Source organism: Telmatherina bonti (assembly GCF_933228915.1).
Source record: "Telmatherina bonti genome assembly, chromosome: 20".
Lineage (NCBI taxonomy): Eukaryota > Metazoa > Chordata > Actinopteri > Atheriniformes > Telmatherinidae > Telmatherina > Telmatherina bonti.
Genome location: NC_136618.1, coordinates 17,850,660 through 17,865,263, shown reverse-complemented (window position 1 = coordinate 17,865,263; position 14,604 = coordinate 17,850,660). Strand labels below are relative to the sequence as shown.

General features: G+C 38.9%; 1 protein-coding gene across 1 annotated transcript; it reads left to right on the top strand.

Annotated features, from left to right (window-relative positions):
- Positions 1 to 2,432: 2,432 nt before the first annotated feature.
- Positions 2,433 to 14,469, top strand: plcd1a (phospholipase C, delta 1a). Its single transcript, XM_079259534.1, has 15 exons — positions 2,433 to 2,567; positions 4,404 to 4,562; positions 7,687 to 7,915; positions 8,019 to 8,148; positions 8,277 to 8,505; positions 8,622 to 8,823; positions 9,398 to 9,542; positions 9,669 to 9,821; positions 11,242 to 11,391; positions 11,491 to 11,647; positions 11,730 to 11,846; positions 12,263 to 12,441; positions 12,804 to 12,939; positions 13,043 to 13,192; positions 13,496 to 14,469. Exons 1-15 carry the CDS (start codon positions 2,465 to 2,467, stop codon positions 13,585 to 13,587), a joined length of 2,331 nt encoding a protein of 776 aa, XP_079115660.1. The 5' UTR covers positions 2,433 to 2,464; the 3' UTR covers positions 13,588 to 14,469.
- The last annotated feature ends 135 nt before the right edge of the window (positions 14,470 to 14,604 follow it).

The window sequence follows — 14,604 nt, the reverse complement described above, 5'->3', positions numbered from 1 at the left end:
TTTGTTTAACAAATCACCTCCAGTTTTGCCTGCATGCATCTCTCTCATTTAAATGTGTTGAAATGACACCTGCTGCACAGATTAATGTCTTAGCTGTTGTTTGTAAAGTGTCATGGTGCAAATAACTCAGTTATTTCAGTGAAAATGACTACAGTGATGTCATAGTGTGTGGTGATGCACAAAGGTGAGAAGCATGGGGCGGAAACTTGACAAACAACTTGGAAAAGGCAGGTCTGTACTAATCCAAGACAACACCCTAAATAAATAAAATTATGGGCTGTATGGAAGCTTATAGAATACAATTATCAAACAAAAACATTATTGTAATCACACAAAAAGGCTTTAATGCAAGATTGAGTTATCAATATTTACACTGGTCGAGTGTTTATTTATAAGACAGTCTTGGTAAAATTCCTTCCAAAGGTGTAGTCTCCACTGGCAGGCAGAGAGCTGACTGAAAGTCATGAGAGCAGACAGACACTGGTGTACTTGTCAGACTGGTGTCAGTGGGATTTGTTTCAGAGGCCCAGACTCCAAAGATATCCAAAACAAAATCTTTGATTGTGTTATTCAGCTTATGTGGTGTTTGAGTGGGCTTCTCAAAGAACTAATTGTTAGGCTCATTTTTTACACTTCATGGTTTGCCAGACTTTTCTAAAGAATTACAAAACGAGGAGCTCCTAGAACAGAACAAATCAGCAAAGACTGAAAATACAAAGATGCTAAGACAGTTTTCTCAAAGCTCCCATATTTTCATAGGCAAACGACGAATTCAAAAATCTAAAATATAAACTCAGTGTGGGCAACCCTTACTGACCTGCTTTGTTTAACAAATCACCTCCAGTTTTGCCTGCATGCATCTCTCTCATTTAAATGTGTTGAAATGACACCTGCTGCACAGATTAATGTCTTAGCTGTTGTTTGTAAAGTGTCATGGTGCAAATAACTCAGTTATTTCAGTGAAAATGACTACAGTGATGTCATAGTGTGTGGTGATGCACAAAGGTGAGAAGCATGGGGCGGAAACTTGACAAACAACTTGGAAAAGGCAGGTCTGTACTAATCCAAGACAACACCCTAAATAAATAAAATTATGGGCTGTATGGAAGCTTATAGAATACAATTATCAAACAAAAACATTATTGTAATCACACAAAAAGGCTTTAATGCAAGATTGAGTTATCAATATTTACACTGGTCGAGTGTTTATTTATAAGACAGTCTTGGTAAAATTCCTTCCAAAGGTGTAGTCTCCACTGGCAGGCAGAGAGCTGACTGAAAGTCATGAGAGCAGACAGACACTGGTGTACTTGTCAGACCGGTGTCAGTGGGTGTGGACTCCAGACTACATAAGAGCTAAGGGCTAGGGGTTAGTATTAAGATTAAGTCTTTACTGTGTCGGTGAGCTCAGAGGAGGAGAAGAGGTGGATTTTCCCCAGATATGATGAGAAGTGAAGTTCTGTGATTGGGATAAATCCATAGACAGAACTGACACACATTAGGAAGGAGAAAAATAATTCGCATGGTGATTTATTTAAACTGGAATCACAATGGAAACAAATGGCACCAGTGGGAGACATGGTGAGTTTGACATTGACAAAAGATACAGATTTACTGCATCATCACATGTATAGAAGATCATCCTGCAGGTCTCTTCATCTTCTAGAGAGAGAGAGAGACTGCCTTTGTGTCAATGTGAGAATTTATTTTAATCTACAGGAACAGAAAAATGATTTTTTTTCCCCTGCATGTTTGATATGGAGAAAAGGGTGAAATCAGTGCCTAGAAACAAGGGAGTTTGTGGATTTCTAGTCAAGAGACTATTTTTCTTCCAGTCTCGTGATGATCGGGGATCTGAACAGATCGGAAATAAGAGTTGAAAATGTTATCTTATCGATACATGTAGGCTTGAAAACACGTTTTCAGTAAAGGCTGAGTAAATGATCGTGTTTGCCTTCTCTGTTTTGGCCACACGGTGGCAGTATTTCTCAGATCAGGATTTCTGAAACATGTTTTACAATGTAACCCGAATAAACCTTTTTTTATTTATTTATTTTTTTAAATTTTTTTTATTGAGTCTAAAAACAGATAACAGCACATGTTACAGAAAGTATGTGTAAATTCTAATTTTTGTCATTTTAAATTTATTTTACTTCTAATTTAATTGATTTTGATCAGGAAAAAAAACACACATAGTTGAAATGAGTTAGTTATCTTTTTGGGTCGTCCAAACACATAAAATCAGATTAAAGGTAAGATCTTACTTCTGTAGTATTTATAAAAATCTTCTAGAGTTTTACATCTTCATTGCAGAGAATACAGCTGCTATAACTGAGCAATACACATGTTTGGACCCGCCCCACGAGGGGAGAAACGACGTGATGCCTTTCCCACTTCCCCACTCAACTCACTTTAAATATCGATGGGAGATTGTTTTGTACAGAAATGATAAAAGTTAGTCCGGATGATGTCATGTTTACGCAAATGTCCGAAAAGGACAAACTCCGAGGAAGAAGCTTTCCAGGAACACCTGAAAAAAGTTGCGCAGGATAGTGGAAAACGCTTAGGTGAGTCTTTAAACATGGAATTAAAAAAAAAAAAAAAGCTGGAGGGATTATGTCGCCTGTCTGTCGCTTGGGAGTGTGTGGGTTTGTGGCACTTTGCTTTAAAAGGAATGGATTCATCTCTGGGGTCGTCTTTTCTTTTTCTTTCTTATGTGTTGCTGCTGTTGGGAAAAAAAAGGTTGCTTGGCATGCCTTTCAAATGAAGGGAACATACACAGGAATGATAATTAGACAGCTCAGGGGGGAGATCTTACTTAAATAATGATTTCCTGGCAAGTTTATTGTCTCAAAGGAGTGGACAACAGAAAATGTAAGATAAAACAGAAGCTGACATTTTCTGAGTCAACTTTCCATCAAACTTTACAGATGTTAGCGAGGTTTATAAATCAGATCTTGACTGTATGTTTTGCTCTGCATGAATGAGGTTAAACAATCCAAAAATCTCTTCCAAGCACCTGAACCGGCATTTTGTGACTTATATATAAAAAAAAACATTAAAAAGGAAGCTATTGGAGAATCGTGTTGTTGTTGAACCCTTCTTTTTCCTCATTCCTAAGATGTATGCTTCCAGAAAAATTCACTCAATTTCTTGGAATTTTTCCTGCCCAAGCTTGCTTTTGCCAAACATACTGCAAACATATAAAACGTATCACTCAGCTTACTCTATTTTAGGGAGTGTCACTTATCAAGACACACACTATTTGTTACAGTTGCAATATATAGCTACTGGTGACTGAAAACGTCCTCTTCTTCATTGTAACGAAAAGTCAAAGAAGTCTAAGCTGCAACTTCCACCGTGATGGAGTGAAAAACATGGAAGGCTTTGTGCATGATCCTCCTCCCTGTCTGCAGCGAAGCCAGAAGCTCATAAACAACCTCTGTAAGCTTTTGGTACAGTCTTTGGAAAAAATGTCTGTAATGTTGCGACGCTGCCCACAAGCCTCACACACTCCCAACACAATCAGTGTGTTCCCCTCAGCTCACTGCTGAATCTCACTCATTGTTGGAGAGTTTTATAATGAATTATTATTTTAAGCTCCTCTGCATCGTGCAAAGACAGAAAACTTAAGCATTATCCTGCCAGTATTATTATGTGTCAGGAGATTTTGTTACGTTTCTTTGAATCATCTGCTGAGCTCACACGCCCTTCCTAGAAAGCCACAATCAACATCTTGCCTCACCAAAAGGATGACTGCTTTTTAACCAGCTTGTTTGTCTGCAGCCTGACATAGAAGAACAAGCAATGTGGAAATGAAAAGGACTGGTATGATACATGATGGCGCGTTGAAGAGCTCAGTTTTACACAAGCTGAAGGTTCGCTTGTAGAAAAAAATATCAATTGAAATCATTTGAAAACACAAATTTGTACATTTTACTTACTTTACATGTAACAACCTAACTAGAGTACACATTAAGCTGTGAAGTGCATGTTACTGAAGCGAGTAGCAAGCTAGGTAGAAGCAATGTTAGCCTTCCCCTGTAGTTTTGCCTGTATAGAAACATTAGGTGTTTCTTTGCTGGTTTACATTATCGCATTCATCTCTCGCAAATCAACTGCAAGTTGCTTCTTATCTAATTTACATAATATTTTGTTTGTAAATTTGAAACATTGGATATCATGTTGATAGCACATTTAAATGTAGACATAGAAACAGTTATCATTAGGAAGAAGTGCTGCTCTGGCCTCTCATAGCTTTAATACTAAAACCAGAATGAATTCACTCGGGTCGAGTAATTTATTGATTGCTCTCAGCGTTTTCATTGGGTGCCTGATCAGTGTTTACACACGCTGAATACTCATCACTTCTGTGACATATGATTTTGTGCTCATGCCTTCAGGTCTTGAGGGAGATGCAGACCTTAAGTTCCTGCTGGCTGGCGGGGACCTGATCAAGGTTTGTTCAAGTTCCTGGAAGAAGAACCGGTTCTACAAGCTGCAGGAAGACTGCAAGACCCTGTGGTATGATTCTAAGAAGACATTCAAAAGAGACCAGACCTGTGAGTGTCATCTTTTTCTGGGCATCATGTGTTTAGATATTTTGTATGAGTGTATTTTAGTAACAGGAGGCATAAAAACAGGTCAACACTTGGGCCAGTAAACCACACTCTTTCTCTGAACTGCAGCCTTGTGCTTTCATTCTGTCAACTAGGAACTCTTCTTGTTGATATAAACAATAGCCACTTGCTTTACAGGACAAACACACACGCCTTACACCCCTTGGACTGTGGGGAGGATGTGAGAATAGGTGGTGGAGGAATGGAAATAGCTTTCGAAAATACTGTAAAATAGCCAAAGTCATGTGGTTTGATGATGTGCTGTCATGGTGCGAATGTACATACATACTCTGCAGATGCTGCTTCTTTGGCTACTGGTGCCAGGGCCGACAACCTCTGTCTGAGCCGAAGCCATGAACAAACACAGAGGAGCTGGTTTGAACATAACTAACACAACCGCTTATAGATGTGTCCAAGGTTCACAGGAATTTCCTCCTTTGGAAATGAGCCATATGTTTTATCGCTTTCCTGTGCGTGGGAGTAAGACACAATTACGAGTCATCTTTGGTTAAGTTTATAGAGTGGGACGACAGCCTCGATTGTTTTTAACTACATCTCGGTGGAGTATGTAGCGTTGATCACCTGTTGCACTGTTTTACTGAAGGAGAAAGCTAAGCTAAGGATAACTTCAGTTTGTATATTACACACAGCAACAACTGCTAACTTCATGTTCTGGAGGTGGAAAACATCATATGAGGGGTTTATTGATTAATTTGTATTTCTTTGTTTACTCCTATACTTAACTGAGATTTTGCTGTAACTATGACTAGATTTACCTCTAGAGTCACTCACAGTCTCATGTTACAGTTTAGTGAAACAACTCTTTATAGCGGAGACAGAGTTTGGAATTACTATGAAATCTTGCTCAACAGTAATGACATCTAAAAGCCTTATTAGATCAGATTTTAACAGGTTAGTATTTCTGGGGCCCCCATCCAAATGGAAATTAAACAAAGGAAAAAGTTTCTGTTGCCTAAACATGTGTTTTGCAATTGTTTTTTGCATTTTAACATCTTACAGCAGTAATAAAACTACTTTAGCCTGACATCATAGTTTGTACACATTAACATTGCTAGCTCAATCCCCAACCAAGGAAACACATTAACAATAAGCTGTTGTCTGTTTCTTCCCTTTGGGGAAAAGAGTTTCACAAACAGCAGCATGAACTTTTGTCAGGTCATCACAATGTGCCCTTTGTGTAATTCCTCTGGTATTCAAACAATGTCTGTCCGACGCGTATGGCATGACTATGACTTTGTGGTCAGTGTCTCCAGATGGGATTCTCTGGAACCGCTCCCATTTTGCAACTTCTGTTTTTCTCTGTTGTGATGGAAATGATGTGCAATCACAGATCAAGCTGAGGCTGTGAGAGACACTGTGAGAGCTGAGACAGGGCATGAACAACTGAGGTGTATCTCACCAATCTGCCCGCTCAGTGTTTCTCTTCTCTGACCTTTACACTCATCCCTCTCCAAACACTTTCTGATTCCCAGAGGAACAGTTGTTGCTCCTCATTAGGCTGTTGGGAGGTAGAAACACTGTGATTGTAGCCCAGCTACATGCACCGCCTCTAACTAAGCTTGTAGTCTTTGGTGTTTTGTTAACAGTGTTAGGTTGTTGCCATTTAGCATGATTACATCATGTATAGCAGTGCATGCTCTTCCGTGCATGAAGCTGCTCAACAATAGAGTTGGCCTCCAATGTATGGGCTGAAATAGACTGCATGTGCAGAAGCCTTAAGCATAGCCTGCTGTTGTCTGGGTGATGTATCAAAACATTTTTAGAATGGCAAATGTTAATTATAGTGTTTTGTAAGCTCATGTGCTGTAACAAGTGGGCTAGTATGTAGGACAAGGACAACAAGCCATGGCGTCAAACTTGTGTAAAGTGTTGTAATCAAATTTCTGAGGGATTTTTTGGGTTGCAAAAGAATTTAAGTATTTAGGAGATAACAAGAAAATGAGGCCTAAGAGACCTTCTTTCAGCCTTTAAAGGGCTCTGAAGAAGTAAGGCTGGCTAAAATAGCTTAATTTAGTTTTGGTAAACAAGTTCTCGTAATGTGTTGGGCTGTAGGCAATTCAGAAAGAAGTCTATGAATAAGTTTGTGGCTTATTTGTTTTCCATTTGAATTGTTTCAGAAGAAGTGAATATGATATAATGTAAAAAAAAAAAAAAAAGATACTTACTGTACTGTTGGATTTTTACCATATTTGAGCTGAGACAGTTTGTTTTAGCTCATGTCTCTTTAAAACCCTTTGCAAAGGCCCAGTCTAATCTGATTCAGGCCAGAAACAAGGAAAATCTAGTCAGAAACAATCAGGTACAAGGCAGCTGGTAATTTTTTGTCCTCGTCCTATAGAGCTTTTTTTGCACATTAGTTTTAGTTTTAAACCCTGGAAAATTGCTGGTGAGGTTTAGTCTCACTTCTGTTGTGTCTTACAAACCTCTGATGCACTTCACACTGATCAGTACAACCACAGGCTAACAAAATTACTGACCAACACAGCAGAGCATTTACTGTAGTAGCTAAAAAAAGGAACATCTTCAGGTGTTTGAAAATGTAATTAAATGCTGATACTTTTTCTTGCTAACTAATTCTGTAAACAGGCAGCTGCTTGCTAGCAAAGCTTTATTTTGTTGTGCTCCGAGAGCCCTGAGCAGGTTATGATGAAGACTTCTGAGTGTAGATAAGACACAAAAACAGGCTGCACAAGATATTACCACAAGATAATGACATGTTTAAGGACAGATATTTCACTAGAGGTTTACCGTTAGCAATAGCGGCACAGCTAATAGCTGTTTTGAACACACTGCAGCACTGAACGTATGAGTCAGCTTTTGTGTTGTGTTTACGAGTTTATGTCTCTAGTTTATCTTCTCCTAAGGCATTTAGAATTGGAATAATTTTTTTTTTCTAAAAAAAAAAAAAAAAATTGAAATGATTTGCTTGTTTTTTTTTTGCAAAGTACACTGAAGTATTATTTAGACTTGTCTTAACTACTGACTAGTTGTTTTTGAATGAATTCAGAAGCCAGACTCTAACAAGTGTCCCGATCTCCCTAAACAGTCTCTGTTGATGATATTGAATCGGTGCGGAAGGGTCGTCAGTCTGAGGGGCTTAAAAAGTACACTGACCCCAGTGCTGAAGACCAGTGCTTCTCCATCTTCTTCAAAGGACACAAGAAGAATCTTGATCTGATGGCAACTTCTGGAGAGATGGCAAATCAATGGGTCTCCAGTCTGAATAAGATCATAAACAACATGTGCAATCTCAACCACAAGCAGAAGAATGAACAGTATCCTTAAATTCAGCCTGTAAAAGGGAAGCATATTTGGATTTTTGTTTTTCACCAGGTTTCTATCTTTTGTGAAAACCAAATCCTTACATCTGATTGTCAGCTGGATCATCAACTGTATGCGCAAAGCAGACAAGAACCATGACAACAAGATGACTCTGAAGGAGCTGAAGCACTTCCTCCGACAGATCAATATTGATGTGAATGACATGTATGCAGAGGAACTTTTTAAGGTGAGTCCCTCTTCACAGAATTCATCCAGCACATTTCCTTTTTCAAGTACAACAAAACATCCATAAAATTGATGGTTGACTAGATTACATATATATTTTCTGTTTGAATGTCTCGATTTTCTGTACAGAAATGTGATCACTCGAATTCAGATAGCCTGGAAGGTTCAGAGATCAAGCACTTCTACGACCTGCTGACACATCGAGAGGAAGTAGATGTGATCTATAAGAAGTATGCCCAAACACAGGGTCAGATGAGCACCAGAGACCTGCTGAACTTCCTGCTGAAAGAGCAAAGAGAGCAGGTGACTGTGGAGGATGTTCGGAAGCTGATTGAGAAATACGAGGTGGATCCCACAGGTAGAGTTGACTCTGAACAGAATCATTTGTCTCTGAGGATGTCATGCTTCAGCAGGATTGACATTGCTCTGCAGATGTGGTTCTTGCAAGTTCATTGTGTTTGTCCGTTCTCGCAGCTAAGGAGCAGCAGCACATGACTAAAGATGGCTTTCTGATGTACCTGCAACATGAGGATGGATCTATCCTCAACCCAGCGCACAAAAATGTGTATCAGGACATGAGCCAGCCGCTCAATCATTATTTTATCTCCTCATCTCACAACACCTACCTGATGGATGACCAACTTAAAGGGCCCAGCAGCACAGAGGCCTACGTAAAGTAAAAACTATTAAATGTTAGGTGCAAAAACAAAAGCAAATAGCATAAACTTGATGTAAAATGTAGCTTGAAAATGATATTTTTTGCCCAATTATTACATTTTTTGTGCTATTAGACATATCAAAAAGTACTTAATTGTGTACATACTAGTCATGTTAGATCCCAGTAGTTCTTTAGGTCTTCATGTACAGTTTTCCACTGCATGAGCAAGTGTGGCATTTAAAGTGGGCCTCACTTTTGTGCCTGCTCAGGTTGCATGAAAAGAAACCGGCATGACTTTTCTCAGACCTTTTAGAATGGAGAAAAAAATGGCGCAAGCAACTGAGCAACAAAGCGACAATCTTTCTTCCTTCCATTGGTGCCACTTTTTTTAGTGTTAGAAATTCAATTTTACACTTAATAATTTGGCAACGTTGCTTTTAAGATTCTCAAACCTGTTGAAAAAGTAGCAGGTCAGCCAGTTAGTCTGGTACATCATTCACATCAAAGAAAGCAGGATGGTGAAAGTTACCATGACCTGATTGAGGTATGAAAACCAGAGAATCAATATTCGATCATTTTTCTCTCCTTGCAGAGCGCTGATGAAGAGCTGCCGCTGTGTGGAGCTGGACTGTTGGGATGGCGCCAACGGAGAGCCTGTTATTTATCATGGCTACACGCTCACATCCAAAGTGCTCTTCAAAGATGTCATCAAAGTCATCAAGGACTACGCCTTCAAAGTATGTGAGACTCTATATCACTCCTGGACATAATACTGATTGGAGTTATTGCACAATATTTCCATTATTTTGCTAAAAATACCCAACTTTGTCCTTAATGTTGAAGTTGTTTCCTCTGTTTCCCAGACATCTGACTACCCAGTGATAATATCCCTGGAGAACCACTGCTCAGTGGACCAACAGAAGCTCATGGCCCATTACTTGATCTCCATCCTGGGGGAGGCTTTGCTGACAAAGCCCTTGGGCAGCAGCATGCCCTCTAACTTCCCATCACCTCAGGTGTGTAATGTAAAATCCAAACTCTCCAACACGTCACGTTACATTTGCTATGCATTGCCTGTCTTTGAAAATCCTCTAAAAAAAAGCACCAGAGGCCACCTGTGAAAAATCCCTTTAAAATAATGAACCACCCTGCCAGATTTTTCATTTTCCTGTTTACGTTGCTGAAGGGAAGCTAATAGGATTAAAACCCTTTCCTTGTTACATCATAATTTAACACCACCTAATCAAACCAGAAATAGCTTTTTTCTTCTTTTTACATGCATTATTACCTTAAAATATTGAGTTTAACATTTACTTGTAATGAACTGAGAAGTTTTCAGTTGAGCTTTTGTTGGATGTCTCAGCTGTGCATCTATTAAACCCTCTTGAGACATTTTTGGCAACTAGAATCTGAATGGTATGTGAACTGGGTTTAGCTGTGTTCCACAGGAATGTAACCTATGCATGCTGCAACTTGTATTCATTAAGCTTTTTTTTCTGTACAAAGGAGTGTATTTCTCAGTTCCCCAAAATTTTAGCTATTCTTATGCTCCTCCTCTTGTTTTTTATATCTGTGTAGTGCTTTTTGTTTCATTTCCGTCCTCTCTCCTTTTTTCCCCATTTCTTCCTCAAGACAAAAGCTGAGGCAGAGGAGTGAGACAAAAGCTGCCAGGTCCAGTTACATAACACCTGGTGGAGAGGGAGTGCAGTCAAGAGGCAGAACCCGCCATATTTAGATGATTGCTTTCTTTAAAATGGCAGTAAATTGGTTTTAGCGGAGGATGAACTGTCTGTGTGTCTTGTATATTTCCTTTGGAAGCCTTGCTGCAGCCACTACATTTCAGTCTGTGTATTTTCTTTAAAATTATGCAAATGCATACAACGATTACCTTTTTTTATTGTGCAAAGAAAAATATCATACGCATCCTGTCAGAAATGTCAGTGGTTGCCTTAAGCTAGATTGTGTGCATTAACTCAAAGAGAAAAAAACTCAGATTTGAACAAGGGAAATGAACAAATAGATCTATAACAAGTCTATAACAAGTCTCTACCAGTATACTGTTTGATGAATATAAAACCATGTGCCTGAGCAGAGGCAATCATGCTCTTTAGGCACTCGCCTGATGTGCGTGAGTCCTGTTTCTCTTAAAGTGACAGTAATCTTGCAAGCATTTGAGCAGAAAGCCGCAGTGTTACATGCTGCAGAATTACATGCTGCAGAATTACATGCTTACATCATAATGATTTAAGCTAAATATTTGATTACTTTTAGGACATGAGGTTACGTATACCTCTTAGTTCTTACAAGCTGTAAACAAACACTTTTTTATTGGATTTCTTTTTTTTTGGATGAAAACATCAGTTTAAACGCTTATAAAGGGTAAATTGAAAAGAAACCAAATTTTGACAATGAAAACATATTTTTGTGCTTGTGCAGGAGCTGAAGGGCAAATTCCTCATCAAGGGAAAGAGACTGAACAAACTGGGTACAACCTTCGCCACTGACAACAGCACTGAGGAAGACGCAGTGTCTGAGGAGGACGAAGCTGCTGATTCTAAGGAGAATAGTGAAAAAGCGAAACCAAAGGTTTGTCAGAGGCTCTTCTCTCATTTGTAAGCAATTTTCAAAGCTAGTTTTTTTAAAAACCAGATTATTATATTTGTAAATGTTATTATCTCATTTCAGAAATCGAAGATCAAACTTGCCAAAGAGCTGTCAGACATTGTCATCTACTGTAAGAGCGTCCACTTCAATGGCTTCGAACATGCCAAAGACAAGCAAGCCTTCTATGAAATGTCCTCCTTCAAGGAGAGTAAAGCATTCAACCTGGCTGAGACCTCGGGTAAGCACAGCACCTGACCTAAAAGAAGTATTAGAATTACACAACAAAACACCAGCATAATGGGTTTAACGTGTTCCTGCAGCCACCGCCTACATCCATCACAACATGGACAAACTCAGTAGGATCTACCCTGCTGGCTCCAGAACAGACTCCTCTAACTATAATCCTGTGCCCATGTGGAACGTTGGCTGCCAGATCGGTATGCTTTGACACACACTGTACCAACAAATAGTTGTTAACTGATTAAATGCAGAGTAAGTGTTTCTCTCTGGAGATGTCCGATATGATCGACATACCAATGTAATCAGCCGATATCAACATTGAAATGTATTATCGGAAATTCTTGGTATCACAACAAACTTTTACACAATATGCAAATGTTATATATTAAACTCTTGAGCTCAGTCTTGTCTAACTTAAAATAACAAAATATATCTGAGGTGTCATTTATAGATATTTGTGTTTGTTTGGCACAACTGGCTCCAAAAATATCGGGATCAGTTGATTTCCCAATCTGAAATTAAAAATGAATAAATCTGATATCAGTAAAAAAAAAAAAAAAAGGCAATATCCAGCATTCCTTTGTCACACACACCTCTGTGTCTTTGTCTTCAGTGGCATTGAACTTCCAGACTCCTTCCAAGGAGATGCAGCTAAACCAGGGGAGGTTTCGGCCAAATGGCTTTTGTGGTTACGTCTTGAAACCTGAATTCCTGAGAAGCCTGTCCTCCCAGTTCAATCCCAGGAATGTCACTGAAGGGCCCTGGCTAAAGCGAAAGATCTTTCATGTCATGGTGAGAGTCTCACAACAAAATAGCTCTTTGTTTGGTTACAATTCAGTATTAGAATCAATAAATATATTGAAAATAAATTTGTAAAACTTTGTTCCTACTTTGTTAACACATGTCTGCAAGCCTATAGAGGGTACAGATATTAGCATGGATACAAGCAAACATATTTTATAGATGCAAGTTTAAAGGTTTGCTTACAGACTTACATAAGCTATTAAACAACAGAATAATAGCTGTTAAATTTATTTTCACCGCTTACTGTTCAGTGCACAAGACACCAAAGACCCACATGAAAAACTAGTGCCTAAAACTTCCCAAAATTATTAAGGTGCGTAAAATGACCATCGTTTCTCTAAACACAACAGGTGATCTCAGCTCAGCAGTTGCCTAAACTAAACAAGGACAAACACAGGTCCATCGTTGACCCTCTGGTGAGAGTGGAGATCTACGGAGTCCCACGAGATAACAAGAGCCAAGAGACACACTATATTCAAAACAACGGTGAGCATGTACATGTGCGGATTAGTTGAGCTCTTTTCAGAGGAAATGTCCTACAGAATAAAGAAAACATTAAATGATGGGTCCTTCCGTTCCGTCCTTGCAGGATTTAACCCGATGTGGAACGAACGATTCGAGTTTGAGATTCACGTTCCAGAGCTGGCTATGGTGCGGTTTGTGGTGGAAGACCATGACTTGGCGAGCCATAACGATTTCATCGGGCAGTACTGTCTGCCACTCACCAGTGTTCAGAACGGTAAGACGGTCACACAGCGTGAGACAGCAGCTCTTCAAAGCCAGATGTTATGGTCAGATATGAAGGAATTTTACCAAAAAGATGATTAAAATGGGTGATAAATTATATGATTACACTTTTCAATGGATTAAAAATTAAAATATTTCTATTATTTTACATTGAACATTACATTGAATCTTTACAGCGTCACCGAGAGCAACAAGTTTTCTGTGACAAGCTTATTTCAGTCACATGACTCCAGCTGTTGTCATCCCCTTTGTCTCTCATTTGCTGACAAGGCTAAAACTTACTTCCTTTCTCCAGGATATCGCCATATTTCGCTGCTCACCAAGAGAGATGACCCCATCTCTTACGCTGGACTGTTTGTGCATCTCATGCTCCTGGATGCTCCGTAGATTATTGCCGGGGTGAAACAGTCATCTGCAGCTTCTTTTTTTATTGCAAAACCTCTTATTTTCAAAGCCCACTTGCACAACTCTGACCAAGTGGTGCAAATGCACTTTCTTAGAGGAACCATTGTGCCTGTCAGCCAAAGAACGACAGCTGCAGCCTTGCAGTGGTCTCTGATACTTTCTATCACTGTATAATGTAAATGTTTTCTAATAGGCGGTATGAGGGATCCTGTACAAGAACAAAGCAAGAATGAATGAAAATGTGGACAGAAGAGCGTTGAATGAGAAGTTTAGGAATTATTTAAAGGCAATCATTAAACTGTATGTGGGGGAAAGTGTGGTAATTAATGTGTGTTTTATGTGACTAGCAGCTTCAGATATCCTGACTGGACAATCCCTGAGCAGGATTTAGCATTCTCCTTTAGGATGATAAGGTGTAAGTAGCATCCGTGATGGTACAAGGTGTTGGAGAGAGATGACCATTTAGTCACTTTGGATTTTGCTTTTTTTTTTTTTTAAATCTATCTAGAACAAGTCTTGGTTTATATGTTGTTTGAGTAACACATCACAGGGATCTGTAGAAATTTGATGTTTTTAAAGGGTACATATTTGTTTTTTTCATAGCCATGTGTTCATATGTCTGCTCAGCATTCTGCTGAAGTGACATCTTCAATGTAAATACAATTTCCTTTTGCTTCCAAACACTAAAACTGTTGTTTAACTTCCTTTTATTGACTATTAAGAGATGAAGAGCATCATGAGCAATTCCACACTTGTTGAGTCTGAGCTAAACTTTTATCAAATATATTCATGTTAATCGTTCATATTTGTAAAAACCTCATGTCTAAGTGCCTTCAGTTTGCATGACTCCTCTGCATTTGCATTAGTCCTCAAATAAAACCAGTCACTTGTCCACATACGGAAAGTTTTTTTTTGTTTATTCATTACATAAGTGATTCATGGGATGTGATCATAAAATACAGAAACCTTGATCAAGATGGAAATTTGAATCTGATAAAT

Bases quoted from the DNA above. Each gene is read 5' to 3' on its own strand.
- plcd1a (XM_079259534.1), top strand. From the start codon at position 2,465: ATGATGTCATGTTTACGCAAATGTCCGAAAAGGACAAACTCCGAGGAA. The intron at 7,916-8,018 runs GTATCCTTAAAT...TCTGATTGTCAG, and splicing joins CACAAGCAGAAGAATGAACA to CTGGATCATCAACTGTATGC. The intron at 8,149-8,276 runs GTGAGTCCCTCT...TTTTCTGTACAG, and splicing joins ATGCAGAGGAACTTTTTAAG to AAATGTGATCACTCGAATTC.